General features: G+C 38.7%; 1 protein-coding gene across 1 annotated transcript in view; it reads left to right on the top strand.

Annotated features, from left to right (window-relative positions):
* Nucleotides 1–1,753: 1,753 nt before the first annotated feature.
* The window catches only part of TSPAN8 (tetraspanin 8), a 31,792-nt gene continuing 11,191 nt past the window's right edge, over nucleotides 1,754–22,354 (top strand). Inside the window, exons 1-5 of the mRNA XM_060656974.3 lie at nucleotides 1,754–2,139; nucleotides 14,853–14,915; nucleotides 19,646–19,783; nucleotides 21,257–21,331; nucleotides 21,429–21,536. Of these exons, the coding sequence (XP_060512957.1) occupies nucleotides 2,080–2,139; nucleotides 14,853–14,915; nucleotides 19,646–19,783; nucleotides 21,257–21,331; nucleotides 21,429–21,536 (444 nt within the window). The 5' untranslated portion in view covers nucleotides 1,754–2,079. The remainder of the gene's footprint in view (nucleotides 2,140–14,852; nucleotides 14,916–19,645; nucleotides 19,784–21,256; nucleotides 21,332–21,428; nucleotides 21,537–22,354) is intronic.

Raw genomic sequence — 22,354 nt, 5'->3', positions numbered from 1 at the left:
AGGAAAACTAAGATTCTAGTGGAATGGCCCACGTATGAGATGATAACAGGTTGAATAATGACAGTAGCTAAAGGAGAGATGGGGGAACCAGATTTGACGGAAATTGAGGGGCTCAGCGAACTGTGGGAAGTGACTGGATACCAGGCAAGAAAAAAAGAGGACCACAAAGGGATTCCACAATATTTAGCTTGGGCAAGTTTTATGTGATCATAACATTTACCAGGATAGGAATTCAGAAGAATGAACTCCTTCATACAGATTTTGAATTGGACTGGGGATTCTTTTACAAAGAGTAATTTTTCTGTAAAACACATCCATTGATTTTTATGTTTCAGGGTTCCACAGTGATTTAACTAAGGATTATATTCTTTACAAGCAGATTTAAAAAAGTATATTCCAAACTGAAATTTGATAAGTACTCAATACGTTCTTGTCAACAAAACAGCATTTTTATCTATATATTTCTTTTGATTTTACCTCTAAATGATAATCATTTGTAGGACTTCAAATCCATTTGGTTTTTCAGTTCAATCAAAAACTCTTTCTTCTTTCAGCGATGGATAATCCTATATGCACTATTATCTCAGTAGAAGTAGGAGTGAAATTATTTCCATTTTCTAGAAGAAATAGCATAGAACACCAACAATTTTAATGATTATTTAAATATTAAGCCATTCTTTTTGAACTAATCCTAAATTTGGCCTTAGCACTAAACATTATTGGTGCTCATACATTAAAAATACATTTTGTTTATAGTCAGGGAGTGGAATTGTTTCAAAAGCATCTTTGTATGTTCATGAAAAGTAGAAAAATATTCTAACTAATCCATTTTTTTTTACAAGCCCACACTTGCTTATTGTACAGAACTTAACAAAGATTTAAAGAGGTATTTTCCCCAACAGCATTTTGAAGTATGGGGTTCTTTCTTCTAGGGGGAAAAGGACTCCCTTTTAGATGCAGGATGTGAAAATTAGCATGACCCAAATTGTTTATACAAAAGCAGTCCACACCTCCCTGATTAGGTCAGAGAATTTTGCCTTTACCTGCAGCAGCTGCCTTCTATTAGCACTAGAAACAAACTGTACCATCTATGGTCGCTGAACTATGACCACCTTCACATTTTGAATTTTTTTTTTTTTTTTTTGTCCGAGAGGACCCGGAATCCAGAAACTGGGTTGGTGGAGAGGAGCTGTTGCTAGGTATAACTTATCAGAGAATGGGAAGTACAGTGCCTGCCTTAACAGTAAACTGAACTATCAAAATAGCTACACATTATAAAATGAACATAATGGGGCAGTCAGAGAATGACTCCTGAATTTTTTTTCTTTTCCACTGTAAGAAATAAAGATAAAAACCGGATGGTCTTATCATAGGCAGGGCAATCTCTTCTTCCTCACTTCCTCTATGAGTCATTCATAGCAGCTCCGTGGACTTGTTTTGAGTTTAGTTTAGAGGCTTTGCAAGGTGGTACCTGGAATGGTTGTTCCCACTATTCTGGGGTTAAGAATGAAAGGTGGCTACGTGTAAGCCTTCAGATTTTGCAGATTTCTCAATGTATTTTATTGCACCTGGAAAAATTGTGCATTGTTGAGAAAATACAATGCAAAAACGAGTTGAGACACAATGCCCCTTTATCTCTAAGCAAAACCAGTCTTACTTCTCTAAAGTGGAAATAGAGAGCAGGGAAGTTGTGTGTTCTGAAATCCAACAACCAAGTATCGCTGTGCCACTCTCTCCCCGACCCAGCGCCACTCCTTAACTTGATATCTGTTTACTTTAGAGGAGGCAGTTTTGGAGAAAGGATCATAAATATCCTGGCCCAGTGCCCCAGGAGCCATGACAAGCAAAAGAACATACTCGCCTAGAGATAGCCTTTGTGATATTTAAATGTGTGGGTTAATTTTTTATCCACTTTAATAACTGGATTATTCCCCTCCACCCCTCCTTTGCTTTCTATTTCTGCTCGGAAGCCGTGGGCACAGAAATCTCTGCAGGCAGATTACTCCTGAGCATATTGCAGGACAATCCTATAACCAACAGATACATTTGCAGCATCTGGATTCCTGATCTTTCTTCGACATGGCAGGTGTGAGTGGCTGTTTAAAATATTCTATGTTTATCTTCAACTTCTTGTTCTGGGTAAGTGTTTTCTTTTTTTTCTAATTATCAATTTTATGCAAGAAAGGGGATCTTGATATCAATAGCACAAATAAGAACAGACTCTGCACTAGAGAAATAGGAGGAGGAAGAAAATGTATCTTCCATTTACTTGTTTGGATTTGTTTGTTCTTTCTTTGGTTATTTCAGTAATTGAAAATGAGCCAGTGACTCAAGAAAGTAGACTTCAGGATCTGCGAGGGTAAACATTTCATAAATGTTTTGATATTGTTGCAAAACAATCACAGAAGAAAAAATACCCTTTAATTAAAGGACAACTATTCTTAGTTGTATATCATATAGGCCTCCCTAGTTTTAAGGACCTTGTGGGAAAAATTTGGTTTGATTCCACCAGAACCCAGCCCCTGAATTCTAATCTTTACATCTGGGTCTGAAACAGGTGAGTGGTGGGTTGTCAGATGATAGACATGAGGAAGGGATCGTTTTCAGAGACCCAGAGAAGAAACAGTGAGTCATAAAATAACTTGAGAGGGAAACAATAAAATTGTTTAATCAAGGAAAAATTAAACTTTCATCATGGAAAAAATAAAAATTAAACTTACTAGGTTTATATCAACCACTGAAAGTCAGTATTTTGATTTTGATGTGTCATCGCCCCACCTTTTAACCAACAGCGTTGGTATTTTAGCAGGTTCTTAGGTGGTTTTTTTTTTTGAAAGCTTATTGACATAAGACAGCAAATAAGTTGGTAAGTAGCATCAAATGTTAAAAAATGGAAAAAAAAGATCTGGAAGGCAAAAGGTAAAAGGCAGGCTGGGATGTTGGAAAATTGCCATTATCACTTTTAGTATATATGGTACAGTTAAAGATTGTTCAGAAGTAAATCATTAAAAATAGCCCAAAGTTCTTAAATGAAAAAGTCATTTTGTATACTGAATTTAAAAATGGCTTATACGGTGTAAGCAGGAGAGAATTCTGGTTTTGTTTTTTACCTGGTTACCTTTGGTAAACAGGCAGCTGGTATCTATGTTAGTAAATTTCTGTCCAATTAAAATGATGATGTACCTAATTAATCTTAATTGCAGGAATACAGTCTTATTGTCCAAAATTTCTTTCATTCAATGTCAGTAGCCCTAATGACTACAGATGAAATATTGATGAAGTAAGCAAATGAGGATATAAATAAATAAAATAAAATAAAATAAAGAAGAAAATTTGTCTTTTACTTCCTCTTTTCCCTAGGAAAAATGGGCTGCTTTTGCAAATATTAAATGTAGGTCATGAATATATACAGTTTTTTAAAGTTACTCCAGATTAATTTCTTCCCTTGAAATATTTAAAATTGGTTAAAGCTTGAGAGTAGAAGATAAACAAAGGAATGTCTCTGTACTTTTGATTGGCTTTGTTTGTAGCTTTTTGTTACGGAGAATTTTGAACATTCACAGAACAGAAAAGGATAATCAACCCATCACCCAGCCCCAACAGCCAGGACATCATGGCAATCCTTCCGGGTGCTCTCATCCACTTTCTCCACCCTATGTAAATTGAAGCAAATCCTAGATATTTCACCTATAAATATTTTAATATATATCTCTAAAAGAGAAATAATTCTTTAAAAAATATAACCACAATGTTAAAATTTAATAAGAATTTCTTAACCGATTATCAAATATCCACCTAGGGTTTAAATTTTTAATTGCTTCATACATATTCCTCTTTGAATCAGAATCTAAATAAGGTTCAGACATTGTGATTGGTTGATATATCCTTTACGTCCATTTTCATCTTTAGGTTCCCCTTCTGTCTTCATCTCTTTCTCCCCACCTTGAAATTTTATGAATTGGTGTCATTGTTTGTGTTATCACATTACCCACAGGCTGGAGTTTGCTATTTACATATCCATGGTATAGTTTATCATGTTCCCCTGTCCTCCGTATTATCTCCAATCTAGTGATGGCATTTGTCACCTTGAAAAGATTCAGGTTGCTATTTGGGTAGGAGCACAACTACTTTATAAGTGACATTGTGTTCTTTCTTCACACACTCTCTGACCATGTCACATTTTGTGATGTTAGTTGCCACTGATGCTGGAGAACCTAAGAATCAGTCCATTAAGAGTTCCAAACTGGAGATACTCTGTGCTCGCTTCGGCAGCACATATACAAACTGGTGATACTCTATGTCTATCACCTTTTCTTCATTTATTAGCTGGAATATTTTCAATAAAGAGAAACTTGGCATTTACTGATTGGTTACCAGTAGTATCCAGTTTTTATTAAAAAAAAAAAGGCAGCATAAAGGCTTCTTACTCTTCACTTAACAAAATGATGAGTTAATTTGCAGGATCATACAACAGTAATAAGCAAGTATTTCTGTAAGTAGCCTTATGATATAGTAGATTTAAACTCTATCACCATTCTTATCTTTGTTGATGTCCAATTTGTTTTACCTTTGACCACTGGGGAGTATTTTCAGTGAGACCTTTTGACATGATCTCAACAACATAACTTCTTCCCCATTTGGTATGACAAGATGTTCCAGGCTTACTTCACTGGTTCCTGCAATATACCTGGAATCAGTTTTTTCTTCAAGAAGTCCTCATATTTGTTTTTAAGAAACTATGACCATTGTCTTTTTATGGTACACAATGTACATGGGCCATTTAAACAACCAAAATGTGAAAATGCTAATAAATGCATGGTTCCTATTTTAATAAGATGTTCCTTAATAAGATGTTCTAAAGTGCCTAAACTGGTGGAAATCTTCAAATCATGAAATCGTCAAAATATATTTGTTGCATAAAAATAGCATATAAATTGCCGGTTGCTATTATGAATACATCAGAGGTCAATGTTTCATTAAATAGCTAATTGGGAATTTGAAATAGATCTGAATTTTAAACTGAAATGATAAAGGCACATTAGGAAAGGGGCATGCTATACGTTTAGGATTATATATGTAAGATTAGAGATCTGTACCATGCTGAACCTAGATATTGTCACTGCTTTCCTGGGGAGCTCTGATTATTTTATGGTTGCTATTGTCTCTTTGTTTTCTGATAATGAATACAAAGTCTTTCTGATGCATTATATTTCAGTTAGACATTTCTAATGTCGCTGGGGTAAAAGGCCTTGTTCTTTCCATCAACATATTGGTAAGACCTACAATCTCTATATGACATATCTTGAAATGTAGTCTTTGAGTGAGAACAATGGTGGTAAAGACCAATGATAACTTCTCAGCCAACAGGTGACATCAATATTCTCATTCAAAATCTAGACAGCAGGAGTCTCTGAGGTTAGGGAATCACTGCTATTTCTATTCTCCCCTCTATCCCCCAGCCCAAAGTTCTCAGTTAGGATTTTATGACTCTTCATAGGAAATTAGCGATTTGTCACATTCCTAATGTTTACTTAAGTAAAAATTTTAATGGTCCCACTGATGTGGTTTTCTTAAAGATATCCATGGCTTTATGTTTTCAAATGCATTCTTTCTGGTATAACTTGCAAAACTAAGCTTTTGCAAAGTAGGGCCAGATGTTGAAATATCTCTGAGATATGCATATGGTCGTGTAAGCTAAACATACCAGTTTCTTTTGTGAGAGAACTTGAGATATGTCACATAAATAGGCAGCAATTTTCATTTGTCAGAATTAGCATTTGAAGAAGAACACGTGGAAGCAGAAATCATTCTTAATCACTGATGCTAACATTTGATGTAAGTTACAGTGAATGGAAGGTGCCGTAGAGAATGGATAAATTCCAGGTTCAAAGTCTATTTCTCCAAGTCTTGTGTGTAAACAGATGAGACGCCCCAATTTTCTTGTGCTCCTCTCAGATATCTGAGAGGGAATATGGTAGATGCTGGGGCATATGGTGGATGCTCGGATATGGTAGTTGTCCAGAAAAACACGGGACACAGCCGTTAGCCCAGGGATGCAGTGGAACTCCTGCCAGAAGTAGAGAGCTATAGAGACACCAGCCCTGTGTGCAGGGAAGCAGAGTGAAGCCACATTACCAATCCCAAATGAGGTAAGGGGAGAAGGAGAAGCCAGGTTGTAAAAACCAAATGTATCAGCAACTGCAGGAAGCCAGTGCGTGAAGCAGTGTGAAGAGAGCAGAAGGAAGTCAGAACTTGGAGAGAGTCCAGGAACCAGAATTTTGATATTCCTCATTGTATTTTATGTGGTGCCTGGGTCTCTTGGCTGGCTGTGCTGAGAGCAATGAAGAGAGTTAAGGCAGACATAACTGAGATAGGGGAACCTTAAAAAATCAGGCCCAGGGGCCCCTGGGTGGCTCAGTTACTTGAGCTTCTGACTCTTGATTTCAGCTCAGGTCATGATCTCAGGGTCGTGGGATTGAGCCCCAAGTTGGACTCTGTGCTGAGTGTGGAGCCTGCTTACTACTCTCTGTCTCCTGTCTATGCCTCTCTCCCTCACTCCTGTGTTCTCTCTCTCTCCCAAAGAAAGAAAGAAAGAAAGAAAGAAAGAAAGAAAGAAACAAACAAACAAACAAACAATCAGGCCCAATTATATTACATCCTGTCAGTTGTTGAAATCTCCCATGATAAAGACTTGACTGTGGCTAGAATGTGTGAACTTTTTATATACAGTGGCTTTCTGACACTGTGCCATCAGTGTAGAATTACAACAATGACAGAAGCCCAGTGTAGAATTACAACATGGAAGCCCAGTGGTTGAGAGTCCAGACTGAACCTCAGCTCCTTCATCACTAGCTGTGTGACCTAGGGGAAATTAGTTAATTTCTCTGTGCTTTAAAGTTCTTCATCTTTAAAACTGGGGATCATAGTAGTATCTACTTCATGGCGTTGCTGGGAAAGTCATTGATTGAGTTAATGCATAGGAAAGAACTCAGAACAACGCAAAAGAAATGTCCAAGAAACGGACATTTCGACCAATGTTGTATAGACATTTTTATGAGACAAAAATATGAAAGTACTCTGTGTAGTGATAAATCAATTCCAATGTTGGAGTTTGAAACAGAGGAGGAAATAAGATGGCAAGAATTATGATGAAGGCAGAAATTCTTCTATTACAAATTAGGGGAATGGAAAGAGCATATTTTTGTAAGCCGACTTGAGATACAAATCCTGAATTCACTCTATATTGCTCTGTGGCCTGGAACATGTCCCTTGACTTTTCTGTGCCCCAGTCTCTGTATTTGTAAAATGAGGATGATAATTTTATCCAGCAGAGTTAATTGTGAAGATTAAATAAGATACTTTCTGAAAGCCTATAACCAAGGACTGTCATGCAATAATAGTTCAATTAATGCAATTTTCCTCAATTCCAACCATTATATTGCTTTTTCATTTTAAGTATTAGAATCTGGTATGGTAACATTTTATACCTAATTGGCTTTTAAAACTTAAATATTATTTTAGCCCTACTCTGGTCCTCTTCTCACCTCATGGGGCAAGGGATCTGTGGGGCTACAGAACTATGCTCACTCTGAGCCTGGGCTCCACTTTGGGGATTTGGGACCCCAACTTTCCCTTCCCAAATGGCTCCAAACCTGTTTCCAGAGTCTGCACAGGCCCTTCTCCTGAAGCGATCAAGGGGGGGCTGTTTGGCAGAAGGGGAGCAGGTTGTAACAGAGCTGGCTTGCACTGAGGTATCCACACTCATTGCTATCATGTCCCTCAGAGTTCATTCAGGACAGAACCGGAAGTGAGGGCCTGGGCGGGGCTGGCTCTCCCCAGGCCACCAGCTTCTGGTAGCAGATTCTGAGGAGTCAGAGAATTCTAAATCAAACCTCATCTTCCAGGTCATTACGTGGGCACACTTGTCAAGGTTGAAGCTAGGAAACATTTTCTATATGTTTATTACTGTGAATTCTAACTTCTCAATATAGAGACCTGTGGTCTGTGGACCGTCTGTGATTTGTGTCCTTGCCCCCCCGGGCGGGGGGGGCCCTGCAAACGTATGTTCAGGTCTGCAGGTGTTACTGCCATGGCAGTTGTACTTTTGACACAAAGCGATAAAAACATCCCTGAATTTGCATCTGTTTTGTGATTCAGAAACATTCGGGTGCTAATCAAATGCTGAACATCTCTCTACCTATTTTGAAGTCATGTAAATTTTAGTGATTGTGTGCTTTCATGCAGCAAAGACAACCCGAAGCACGTTCACCCAGACCCTACTTATGTCAGAAAGGAATGTGATTTCTTTCCCCTACATTTAGAGCTATTTGAAATTAGAATTTGCGGCAGTTGTATTGGGTGTTTGGCTTACTTACTAGGTTTAGAAGATACCCATGGGGGCGCCTGGGTGGCGCAGTCGGTTAAGCGTCCGACTTCAGCCAGGTCACGATCTCGCGGTCCGTGAGTTCGAGCCCTGCGTCAGGCTCTGGGCTGATGGCTCGGAGCCTGGAGCCTGTTTCCGATTCTGTGTCTCCCTCTCTCTCTGCCCCTCCCCCATTCATGCTCTGTCTCTCTCTGTCCCAAAAATAAATAAAAAAAAAAAAAGTTGAAAAAAAAATTAAAAAAAAAAAAAGAAGATACCCATGAATGCAACTATAGAGACACTTTGCTGTGTACTTAATACTCATTGTTACAATAAATACCAGTCATTTGGGGCTGAAGATAGAAAAACCATGAAGGCAGAGCCTGCTAAGAATTGAAGTTTTTAATTGACTCCACTGGTTTAGAGCAGAAAAGCAGTGTGTGAGTGGCAGGAGGCCATGTCAGTAAATCAGAGCTGCATTAGGCCATGGCTGTGGAGAGAATGTAGAGCGACCTCTCCTCCAACAGGAAGTCTGAGAATTACCATGACCCACGTTGTTAGAGAGTGAGGCAAAGGGCAGACCCTACTCTCAATGAATAATACAGCAGACAAGGTCTCATCTTATTCAAGGATGAATAAAGGAAAATCTAGCCCAAGTCCCAGTAAAAGGACTGAGGAACAAGTGACAGGGAATGTCCCTCTGAAACCTTAGAGGACAAGCACACATCCCTGAAACACTCCAGCATCGTGGAAGAAGGATCCTGAAATCGGTCTCCACAATGCAATGCCAGAAAATAATAACTCCCTGTGAAAGAGAGGAGAGAGACCATGAGAGAAGAAAAAAGTGAACCGGAAAAGCATAGAATGGGAAGGAAAGGAAAATGGGTACAATAAAGAAATGGTTCATGTAAACCCGATATGCAATGATAGAATTAAAATCCACTCCAGAAACTACATGAAATGGATACAGTGATATAGAATCCCAAATTGAGAAGCTCTCCCAGAGGAAAATCAAAAAGAGATAAATGAGGTGGAAGAAGATGGTAGAACAGAGAATGGAAAACCAGGACAATTTGTATTCCTGAGGAAGAGGATACAATAAATGGAAAACAAATAATTTAATATAAAAAATTCACATAAGCAACAGTTGCACACTCTGCATTATCTTACCACGATGCAATGAAACTAGACTTTTAAATAAATGTTGAAGAGAAGAAGAAACTTGAAAATTAACAACTTTCCTAAAATGTTAGTACTGTCCTAAAATGTTAGGGCTGTTGGGATTCTCACCGCCTGTAATCATGGTGTCTAGTGTTCTGGGATTACCATAAAGACAAATCTTGTAGTTTTCCAGGCTATCCATTTGGGTGTGTTCTTATTCTTTCATAAACTTTTAGGAAGCTTTCCCCTAAGCTTATCTAAAATGTATCCATTCTGGACCAATAATGATGTAGCTCACAATCCATGCTTCCTCATAGCATAGTGCTATGCACTTCCCTCCATGTGCAACACTCTTCAAATACAATGTGATAAAATCCAAAGATAGAATTGAGGGGCATCTAGGTGGCTGAGTTGGTTGAGAGTCTGCCTCTTGGTTTCAGCTCAGGTCATGATCTCACGGCTGATGAGATCAAGCCTTGTGTCAGGCTCCGTGCTAACAGCACAGAGCCTGCTTGGGATTGTTTTCTCTCTCTCTCTCTGCCTTCCGCCCCCCACCCCCAAATAAATAAATAAACTTTAAAAAAAGATAGAATTGAGAGGAAGGAGTAGGGATGATTGGTGGACACACTATCAGAGAAGAGGACAAATCAGCTTGTTCTATGCCATTTATCCTTGATCTAGATGGTGCTTCCATTTTTCTTCCTACCACTTTGTAGTTTTCAGCTTCTTTCCTGTCTCAGTCTGCTTGGATTGCCATAACAAAATACCACAGGCTTGGTGGGTTAAACAACAGAAATTTATTTTCTCGCCATCTTGGAGGTTAGAAGTCCAAGATCAAGGTGCCAACCAATTTGATTTCTGGTGAGAGCTCTTTTCCTGGCTTGCAGATGGCTGCCTTCTTGCTGTGTCCTCGCATTGTTTTTCCTCCATGCATCAATGCAGAGAGAAAGTGAAAGACACAGAGACAGAGACACAGAAGTCTCTTCCTCTTGTTATGAGGTCACCAGTAATGTCAGATTAGAACCCCATTAAACAGTAATTAACCTCATAAAGTCCTATCTCAAAATACAGTCAAACTGTAGGGTAGGGCTTTAATATGTAAATTTGGGGGGATATAATTCAGTCCATAGCATGCTCAAAAGCAAACATCAAAATTATTACCTAATTTTTTAGAATGCTGGCTCAGACAAAATGCAGCCTAATTCCATAAAAAGAAAGAGGTCTTATGAGAGCTGAGTAGCAACCACAATGATCTTCCTTCAAAGAGAAGCCAGAAGGTGGGCACTGGGGGGAAGGAGGCCTGTTCTGCCACGTCTACTTTGGGCTCAGAGGCCCAAAATATCTACTCATTTCCTTTACAACCTGATCAACAGAAAGTAGGACAGAGCTGGATACTTATTTCTTGATTTATACTCTCAGTTATTTAAACAACATAAGAAGGCTGGAGACAAACGCCCAAAGCCAAACTGGAAAAAGGCTCAAAGAACCATTATGATAGCCAGTCTTTAACAACTGGGATAACATAGGTTAATATCAACCATGACTCTAGAATGATTATTCTTTTTTTTTTTAAAAAAAAGTGTATTTTGAGAGGGAGAGAGAGAGAGAGAGAGAATGGGGGAGGGGCAGAGAGAGAGGGAGACAGAGAAACCCAAGCAGCCTCTGCACTTCAGTGTAGAGCTGGACTTAGCACTCAACTTCACACACTGTGAGATCATGACCTGAGCTACCCAGGCGCCCCTGGAATGATTATTCTTTACAGAAAATCAATTTACTTTTAAAGTCAGTCAGCATAAAATTTATTAATTTTGTATCTTTAAGACTAAGTTTTACATGCCAATATCTTCAAAAAGATGAGAATGGCGTGTTCTCAACATTTGTTTCTTCTGTTTTTAAGAGGAAGTTTGAAGAAAAAATAGAGAGATAGGAATGGAAATGATAGTTTGTCCGACTTCAAGATTTCTAAGAAAACTGATCTAATTGTAAAGATTGAAATTGGGCAAAATACTCTTGACTCCTGAAATAATTGGATGTTCTTTCTTTAGGAAAAAAACCTTAATTTTGGGAGGCTGCCTGGGTCGTTCAGTTGGTTAAGCATCCAACTTCAGCTCAGGTCATGATCTGACCGTTCAGTTCATGAATTTGAGCCCTGTATTGGGCTCTGTGCTGACAGCTCGAAGCCTGGAGCCTGCTTCAGATTCTCTGTCTCCTTCTCTCTTTTTGCTCTTTCTCTTAGAAAAATAAAAATACACATTAAAAAAATACTTAATTTTTTAGAGCAGTTTTAGGTTTACAGCCAAATGGAGAGGAAGGTACAAAAATTTCCCATATACCCTACCCTCACACATGCATAGCCTAACTTGTTATTAGTGTCACTCACCAGAGCAGTAAACATCTGTTATAATTGATGAGCCGCCATTGACACATCATAACCATCCAAAGATCATAGTTTTCATTAGGGTTCTTTCTCTCTTGGTTTTATACACTCTATGAGTTTGAACAAATGTATAACGGCCTTGATATGTATCCATAACTATAATGTTTTATAGAGTATTTTTGTTGCCTTAAAAATCATCTGTGCTCTAGCTCTGCATTCTGTCCCCCCCGCCCACCACCAGCAACCCCCAATCTTTTAACTGTCTCCATAGTTTTGCCTTTTTCAGAGAGTCATATAGTCCAAATCATGCAGTATGTAGCCTTTTCGGATTGGCTTCTTTTACTTAGTAACATGCTTTTAAGCTTCTTCCATGTCTCTTCATGATGTGACAGCTTATATTGTTTAAGTCTGAATAATGCTTTCTTGTCTGGATGTACCACAGATTATTTATTCATTTGTTCACCTACTAGAAGACATTTTGGCTGCTTCTAAGCTTCAGCAAGGGTGAACAATGCTGCTGTAAATATCCTTGTGCAGGTTTTTGTGTGGATAAATACCCAGGAGCATGATTGCTGGATCATATAGTAAGAGCATGTTTAGTTTGGTAAGAAACTGCCAAGCCGTTTTTGAGGGTGGCTGTGACATTTTGCATTTCCACCAGCAATGAATGGGAGGGTTCCTGTTGTCGCTTCACATTTTTGCCAGCATTTGGGGTTGTCAGCGTTTCAGATTTTGGCCATTTCAGTGGGCATGTAATAGTGTCTCATTTTGATACACCTTTCTTTTAAAGTTAATGAATGTTACAGGTGACTTTTGGTGACTGAGAAGACTAAAAGTTATCATTTGACGAGCAAATAGAGTTGATTTCATAAGATTTCTCAATGATTTGAGATCTAAAAGCATTGAAAAAGTAAACTAAAAAGTCACACAGAAACAAGCAAAAAAGTTAAGAGTTTAAAAAAAACCACAGTCTTAGTCTCTAGGACCTCCTACAATTTTCTCATTGATAGTCTCATAAATAAATATCAGATAACGATAATAACTATAATACCTATTTGGATAATTAATACTATTTTCAGTTAAGCTAAAAGCCAGGCCAACTATTAAGGCAATCAGTGTAAATCTGCTTGAGATTCATAAAAGAAAGAAAATATCAATGAACAAATTGAATAACAAAAATCCAACTGCTGTAGATTACTGAAAACCTCAGAGGGTCTCATTGTCATTCAACATAAATTTTTATAGACTTACTTATTAACACAGAACAGGTAAAATGAGCATTTATCTCCATCTGCAAGGGAAATTAGGATTTAGTGGAAAACAGGAGGAAAAAAATGAGGGTTTTCAGGCTCTAAAGCTGTCTTTTCAGTGGTTTGTATTTTATAGTGTGTGCGAGTGTGTGCCTACAAGATCATTAAATTGTATAGGTTATTTGGCGATTTGAGAAAGAGCTTTGGTTTTCCACTGCGTTTGTTATTTTGTAATACTTGGAGCACATAGAAGGGCGGGATTGGATGAGGAGCGGTGCCAGATTTTCAGGATGTGACTGTTATCTCACAGGGTTCTAGCTTCTTTACCTGAAAGGAAGGGTTTGAACTCAGATGATGTTTTCTGAGATCTTTTAGTGAACACAGATATTCTGCCCTTATTCAGCTGCTCATGGTATGTCCTATTCCCAAACAAAGGCTTTGACTCTATTTCCACGGCAGGCTTCATGAGACGCCATTAAAAGTGAGATTGTTGGGGGCACCTGGGTGGCTCAGTCGGTTAAGCGTCTGACTTCAGCTCAAGTCATGATCTCATAGCTAATGAGTTCAAGCCCCATGTTGGACTCTGTGCTGATAGCTGGGAGCCTGGAGCCTGCTTCAGATTCTGTGTCTCTCTCTTTCTCTGCCCCTCCCCTACTCATGCTCTGTCTCTTTGTCCTTCAAGATTAAATAAACATTACAAAAAAAGTGAAACTGCTGTTTTGACATTCCAAGCATATGGCTCAACCATGCACAAAAGCAATGATACTACAAGGTCACCGGGCTTCAGAGGACTCGGGCATTTCTCTGTCAGAGCACCATACGGCTGGAATAGTCTAGAAAGTCTTGCGAGGCCTGCTGTGTCTGTTATGTTACCAAGCTTGTTCTCAACATCTCTATTTGATAATAGATCTTTGATTTTTTTTTTTTTTTCGAGGCTGCAACATATATATCTGAAACGAAACAAAAGCAAACCAAACCCTGAAAGACAAGGGTTTTCTTTACACAAAAGTAAAATGTGTTTCACATTTTATGTGTTGGCTTTGGTCCAAATTAAATAATCTGGTAAAGTCATTAAATGCATTTAAGAGTTTAAGTACTGTCGCTCGTTGTTCTTCCTCTCTGGGTAAGCTTTACAACCTAAAAGTGCTTGTTTTTAAAAGAGTTTATTTGGGTACAAAAAGTGTTGTAAACCCTTGTTGTTTACCTGCAGATTTTGTCAGATGTACTACTGTTCCCTGTCTATCCTGATTTCTTGCTTCTTGAATCTTGAAGGAATGTTTGATAATTAGTTATTTTCTTCCTTTTTCGTTCAAGACAGCTTCTTAGAAACAAGCCCAGGGCTCTAGTAAGGATATTTTTCCTTTAAGCTGTTGTGACTTATCTTTTGTGTATTACAATCTAGCGAAAACAGAGTTCGAGTTGAAACATGAAAAAATCATTTTTCCCCTCCCCTGTAGTGGTGATGATTTCTTGTCTGTAGACCCATGAATGGATCATGGGCAGGAAAAAGAATTATTCTTATCAAATTTACCAATCACAGCAGAACATTTTAGCAATTACCTGCACGTGAATATACCAGATTTTCTTTTAGGTGGTAATATATAATTAATGATAAACCATCGTAACCGGAAGGCTGGGAGTGTGTTCAATCAGAGTTGCAGTTTGCCTTGGTTGTCTAACATTTTTTTTTCCCTTTCTACAGCTATGTGGCATCGTGATCCTGGCAATAGCGATTTGGGTACGAGTAAGCAAAGATGGTCAAGAGGTAAATAAGCTTCTCTGTTTCCAAAACAGTTTATTCCTCTTATGATGAAAGTAATGACAGTAATAACGTAAATGTTTCTGTAGCATATTCCTTAATTGCCTCATGTAGTCATTTGTGCTGGTATGTGATTTTATCATTTAAAAATTCAGTTTAATTAATCAAGATCACTCACTCACTGTGTGCCTGGCACTTTGCTAGGCATGGATCAAGCCTTCTGGAGAAGGGAGAGGTGTTATGCCAAAGATAGGGAGATTGCCGTGAAAGTGGGGGTAGAAGGGGCCAAAATGGAAATCAGCCTCCTTTGTTATTTGCATAGGCCAGGCTGAAGTGTAGCTGGAGGGTACAGACTACCATTCCTCCACACCAAGAACAAATTTTGCGATACGAGGTATTGACAATCATTTGGCTGATCCCAAGGTGGGAGGCTGGTCCAAAAGTAAAGAAGGTGAGAAGTTCTCTTGGAGAAGAAGAATCTGGATCTGTGTTTTAAAGGCAACAAGGTACCACGATGGTTGGCAATTCCTGCATCAACTGGCATTGAGGGTAACTCCTTATAGCAGTAAGAAGCTGGTCACACTAGTGTGACTCAGCAGCTGGCTGGGGGTGTCCAGCTTCTTGCTCTCTAAATAAGATTAGCACGAGCCTCTTTCCTTCACCATGCACCATTCCACGCCCTGTGGCAAAGCTCTTACCAAGATCTCCACGGGTCTGGAGGAAGCTTAGTTCATAGAGTCAATTTTGGCTCCAGTCTTTCGACTGCATGTGTGCTGTTTCTGTTCCATACCACGCACACATTTGTGAAGGTGGAAAGAGAGTGTGTGGGAGAAAAGGGGAGGGCGTGTAGGGCTGTTCTCTTGGTTTTACCCGGCATAATACCTGGCATTGTTTCCTGGCTCTCCTGCTCCCATTTTCCTCTCTCCCTTCTTCTCAGGAGCACTCCCTCCACCCAACCCTCACAAAATTCCTCAATTATTGTTCTTAACCGTATGCACCGTAGTCCCCTTGTTCTTTGTTGTCTGGGCTCTTGCCAGTATTCAGGATCACATCTTCTACTGCTAGCGCCCTTTCAAGGTATTTATTTGCCCAAATAAAATTTCTCTCTGTAAGAGGAATTTTGATTCTTAGTTGATAATCATTAAGATATATTAAGCCAGCAATTAAAGTAATGTATTCTCTGTAAAAACTTATTACATCATGATTAAGCTGAATGCCTTTGGAGACAGCCTCGCTGTAAGAAAGATTGAAAACAAATTAACATCTGTTCTGATTCCTTTCCTAAACTGGGTGACTTTTCTGCCCCTTCCTTTCCTCCCTCCCCTCCTCCCTTCCTTCATCCTCTGTCTTCTCTTTTTAAAATTTGCTTTCTACCCTTAGAGAACCTAGGGAATCACAGTGACAGCTGCTTCCTCATTCTGTGCCTACCCATGATGAAGAAATTGGGTGGGAGACAGGTGTAGCAACTAGTTGATAATACCCTAGTCCATCCAGACTTGATGTATTTTTTTTATACTGGTAAATGTTAACTGTGGCTTCCTGGTGGGCTTGGGCTCTGGGTTTGAACTCTAGAAGGGTATTTGAAGATGCGCTGAATCTCTGCTATCTAGAAGCGGATGTCTGACTTTGGAACTCATAATTAAGCACAGAGATTAAACAGCCACCTATTGAGAGGGTGCTTTGGCCTTTTTAAGATATGTGTGCAGCCTGTATTTTATTTATGTTATTTTATTTCTGGTTGATGTGGGAACATTTTCTTTCCCCCAAGTGCTTCTGGTAAACAAATTTGGTGTTTAGTCTGTTAAGAAATTCCACACATTGAATGTATTAAGAGAAAAACTGCTGTCCTTGAGGGGGTGGGACTCCACATCCGGGGACACGAATGAATTACTAGAGCTAGGCAGCATCTTCGGTTACATTTTTACTCTTGCGTTCTGTCAGCCTCACGCCCTGAATAAAAGCCCTTATCTGCCAGGACATCATTAACCAGCTTGACTTCTGTGAAACTGGCTTGATTTGTCTTTATCTGCAGTCAGTGACAAAGAATCAAGACTGCAAAAAACCGAATTTAGCAGTGGAAAAACAAAGGCAACAGTTTTAGAAGGAAAAACATGAGCGTAAGCACAGAAAGGAAGAATGTCAGGGAGGTCTTTGTGCACAACCTCTAGCATATCTCTTTGTGCTAAAAATGTCTCTCTCATAAGGACACTTTGTTTTTCCTCAGGGAAAAAAGCCTATGGACAGTCATTCTTGTCCCAGGAGATCCCTTATAATCCAAAGATCAAGGTTCAGCCATTAGAAATTCTCCCCTTGTCCTAATACACACAGACACTGTTCATCCAAGACAGCTTTTAAAACTCTGCTGTGCCTCTCCTGGAACAAACAGCTGAACTCAGATTTCCATTTCTTGCCTGAAAAAGAATAGCCACTTGTGTAGCTGGACTTGAAACAGTGACCTCCAGGCATCCAACACACTGCTTTCTGGCCGGTAGTACCTGGCAGGGGGTCACCCTGCCCAGACCAGTCTTAGGGAAGTACTTCACTACCTGCTGAATAAATGCTGGTTGCACCATCCATCACACTTGTAGATATTTGACCTGTTATTTCTATATCTGGCCTATCTAAGCAGAGTTCTGATAACTCAGACAGTGAGTTATTCCTCTCAGAAGCCTTAAGTTTTGCCTGCACCAGCCACGACATTCTAGTGAAGGGGTATTTGATGGTAGAGTGGATTTCCTAATGCTGGCCTTCTTTTTTTCCTTTTCTTCTCTTTTCTTTTCTTTTCTTTTCTCTTCTTCTTTTCTTTTCTTTTCTTTTCTTTTCTTTTCTTTCCTTTTTTCTTTTCTTCCCCTCCCTTCCCTTCCCTTTCCTTTCCTTTTCTTGTCATTATCTATTTTGACCCAGATGTCATGCATGTTTATTAACAAAACTGATTTCTTAGCTCCAATATGAGCAAGCAAACAAAAATCAAACAAATAAAAAACCTGAAAAAAAAAGTCTTTGGGACATAACCAAGCTTTCTAAATCTGTAAGTTGAAACATTGTCTGTAAGCATAGACTTTTAGAGACAAAGAGGCCTTAGATACCACAGAGGCTGACCCAATTTCCTTTATAAATGGGAAACTGGGGCCCAGCAGGGTTAGTTGACTATTCCAGGGATAAATAATAAACTTAGTTATATATAAGGACCCTGACTAGAATATAAATCTTTGTTTTACTGCTTTTACAATTTCAACGCATTACTTTCCACTGATCATTGAATGAAGCTTTCCTCTAGGCTCTGAGTTGATTTTTAAAGTCTTTAAAAATGTATGCATCATTATCAGTAGTTTCCTGTTTTTGTTTTTTGTTGTTGTTGTTGTTGTTGTTTTGTATTTCCTGTTAAGGGAGCTAACTTACATGCTGTGCAGCAGATCCTAGGAGGCATAGTCTCTGAGTTAGTCTAACAAGTAGTGTTCCACTTGGAAATAGCCCAGTAGATAGAGATCATACAAGACAGATGGGCCACATGGAGTACTCATGTATAACACAGGCACAAGGCTTCACTTTTTGATTGTGATATATCTAGAGGACAAGTGGTAGATTGAGGCAGGGTATGATGAAGGTGATGAAGGACAGTATGTGTGTTGCTGGAGAAAAGAACTGAATTACAGAAGATGGGTAGCCCAAGCCAACATAAAGAGCTCTAGGATGTTTTCTTCAATATCCCATTACTTAACAGGCAAAATAAAGAGTTTCTGGAAGACTCTACAGACTATACTTTCTGGGAACAAGGAGATAGAATTATATGGAATATCAAGAACCATACTTATTTTCTTAGTTTTTTTTCAAACTTTTTAAAAAAGTTGATTGATTTATTTTGAGAGAGAGAGAGAGAGAGAAAGAGAGAGTGCACAAGTGTGCGAACAGCAGAGAGAAAGAGAGGGGGATAGAGAGAATCCCAAGCAGGCTCTGTGCTGTCAGCTGTGGAGCCCAAAGTGGGACTCGAACTCATGAACTGTGAGATGAAGACCTGAGCCGAAATCAAGAGTCAGATGCCACCCAGGCGACCCTATTTTCTTAGTTTAAATGTTTTTGTTTGTCTTGGCAAATATATAGACCTGTGTAATCACCATTGCAGTCAGTATGCAAAGCATTTTTATAAACCTAGAGATGTTCACTCCTATCCCTTTGCTGTCAGTTCCGTCTTTCCTTCCTACCTCGCTCGAAGTCAAGCACCGCTGTGATTTCTGAGTTACCTGTTCTTGGATGTCATATAAATGGAATTGTACAGTTTTGAATATAGCTTATTTAGCTCACCACAATGTTTTTTGAAATTCATTCATATTGTCGCGTCTGTCAGTAGTTTGAGAAATTTGCCTTTCTAATTTAGATAATTAAATTGGCATAAAAATGCATGCTTTACAATGCTACTCTTACATATAAAACACAAAACATGCAAACCAAAGATCACATCATGGGTGAAAGTACTTGTCCTAAGCTTTTAAAAATAATTGGTCTTTTAAAAGCCTATTATATTTCTTCCATACCACATGGAAGTTGGAAATGTTATTCAGATAAGTAACACCTCAATAGATTGTAAGCTCCTCAAGGGCAAGGATTTTTGCTTGTTTAGATCACTGAAGTATCTCAAGGTTTAGAATAGGGTCAGGCACATACTAAGTACTCAATGGATATTTGTTGAAAAACACCAAAGAAAGGGATTTTCTGTCATTAATTTCCTTTCTTATTTTCAGATTCTCAGCCCTGGGGATTCTAGCACTAACCCCTATGTTTCAGTGAATATCTTGATTGCTGTGGGTTCTGTCATCATGATTCTGGGTTTCCTGGGATGCTGTGGTGCCGTGAAAGAAAGCCGCTGCATGCTTCTTTTGGTGAGTTCTCCAGACAAATCAAAATACTCAGTCTTCAGACTTGGGAGGATTATCTCCCATCCCCGTTGTCTGTCAAAAGAACTTGCCAAGATTGATGAAACTTTAACTTTTGTTTAAAGAGTTTGATTATAGAGAGTACTATTTTTAGCTTAGATTAGAGGTACCCTGAGAAATTTCATTTATTCATCCATCCATTTATTCATTCACTCATTCATTCATTCATTCATTCACTCTTACTGAGTACGTGCTGTGTGCCAGATACTGTGCTAAAAGACATAGACATTAAGACATTAGGGAAGACTGACACGGAAATTATTAGCTACAAGTGTGAATGGTCCAAGAAGAGGAGGGCAAGAGTAGAGGAGAGAATTTTCAAACTAGGAGCAGAAGGGAATAAGGTGGCTGTGTGGGTGAGGGTGTGATGGGCTTTCCAGGGAGAGAGCCTGGCAGGACAATGCTGGCACATTTAGAGAATTACAAGGCCTTGGGTATGGCTGGAGCGTGGCAGGCAGAGGCTGCTTTCAGTAAACGATGGGAGATGGGTCTGAATGTGGACGGCACCAAATCATATCCCACGGTAACAAAATTATAAGGGACTGACGTAATCAGATTTGCTACTTAGAAAGCTTCAAGGAGGATGGATTGGGTTGGGCTAACCCATAGACATTTACTTTTCACATGAACAACAGAATGATGAATGGGTGTAGAAAAATATTAGATAAAGACCAAGACGTATTTGTTAAATAAAATCTAACATTAGAGTTTACAGAACTCATTTAAGCTTGTTCCTCTAATAAAATAAGTATTGTGTCTGTCCTTGAAAAGATATTTGTTAACTGTTTGTTTATTAAGAGAGAAGCTAGAGACAGAGCTTTAGCAGGACTTTAATAGTATCCCTAGTGGTTACTTTTTGATCAATAGGTCTCATTTGCAGTTTGGGGAATTTAATTACTCAAGGAGCTGGTTTTAAAAAGAGAAAACCTAATCTGTGGACCGCATTCTTTCAAGTTATGATTCAGTAGACCTGAGGCAGGTTTCAGGAGTCTACATTTATAACAAGACCCTGGGTGACTTTGGTAGCGGTAGAAAACTTGTTTTGAAGTCACTTTGGAAATTTGCTTTAAAGTTTGTGTGAGTTTGTGTTTGATGAAGAAAGAGGAGAAAGATAATACACAAGTAACTGTATCTAAGTTTTCAAACTTCCCTCCACTCAACATCACACTGATGTCTACAATCCTATCCATACATTTTTGTTTTAAACACTGCTTGATTGGTGTCTGAAGCAAATGTTTCTGACCACTAATGGCCCCCAAATTGGCTTTTTGAGGCAAAGGGTAGAATAAATGAAGAACACAGTTATTATTCCAACAGTAATATGATCCCGACTGGAGAAAGAAACGCCATGCTCAAATGTCCCAAGATGTCACTGAATGCCCTGGAGATAACATGTGTTCCATTTCTTTCTTTTTCCAGTTTTTCATAGGCTTGCTTTTGATCCTGCTTCTGCAAGTAGCAGCAGGCATCTTAGGAGCTACTTTCAAATCTGAGGTGCGTACACATGACATATGATAATTTTGGAAAAGTCTGAAAAATCAAAATAGTACTTTCTGGCATGAATAATTTAACAATGCTTTTCAATTTTCAGTCCGAGCGCATTCTGAATGAGACTCTCTATGAAAATGTAAAGCTTTTGGAAGCAGCAGATAATGATGCCAAAGCATTCCAGAAAGCCCTGGCTGAATTTCAAGAAGAGGTAATTTGAATTTGTAGGTCATCTGGGTAGTTTGCCATAGGTTTCGTGTTTACCTAATTTTTAAAGATATTTTTATAGATTTTTAAAGATTATTTAACGTTGAAACATATCTCCACTTTGCAGATTTTGACTGATTATTCTGTCACTCTGCAATAGTAAAAATCCAAGAATATTTCTAACTCTGTTTCCAGCTTCTTATGAGGTTTTGAAGCAGTTTAGAAGGACAGAGATTAAGAAATCTTTATGATCAATTAAGCCTCAGTTCAGCCAAATCAATAGTTGTTTTCATATTTACCATTTAGTAGGGTAGTGTGTTTGGAGCATTTTGAGAGTCTCTCTCTCTCTCTCTCTCTCTGCCTCCATATCTGCCCCCTCTGTCATAAAAATAATTATACCTATCATTTATTGCTATTTAGTGTTACTAGACTTTACCTTTGGTAGCTCATTTCACTCTTATGACAACTCTTTGAGATGGATAATATTATCTTTATTATCCCTATTTTACAGATAAGTAGGTTAGGGCTTAGAGAGGTCTGACAGCTAACAAGTAATGGGATTGGAATTTGAACTCAGCTGTCTGACTAGTTAATTTTTTAAACTGGCATATCAACCCCTCCCATATTTAGTTATTGAAACTGCTTCTCTGTCATTAGGGTATAGTCAAAACTTGGGCAGATGTTGAAGGTGTTACATTCTCTGGCTCTTACTTAATATTTTAACGTTAGTAAGCACTACCCCATCAAACAAAATAACACAAAACCACCCTAGTCCAGTCAGGTTTGTCTACTCAGGCTCCCTTACATAATTCTGCCTTCCTG

Source organism: Panthera onca, chromosome B4, assembly GCF_046562875.1.
Source record: "Panthera onca isolate mPanOnc1 chromosome B4, mPanOnc1 haplotype 2, whole genome shotgun sequence".
In the NCBI taxonomy this organism is placed as follows: domain Eukaryota; kingdom Metazoa; phylum Chordata; class Mammalia; order Carnivora; family Felidae; genus Panthera; species Panthera onca.
This window is presented reverse-complemented; position numbering and strand designations above follow the sequence as displayed.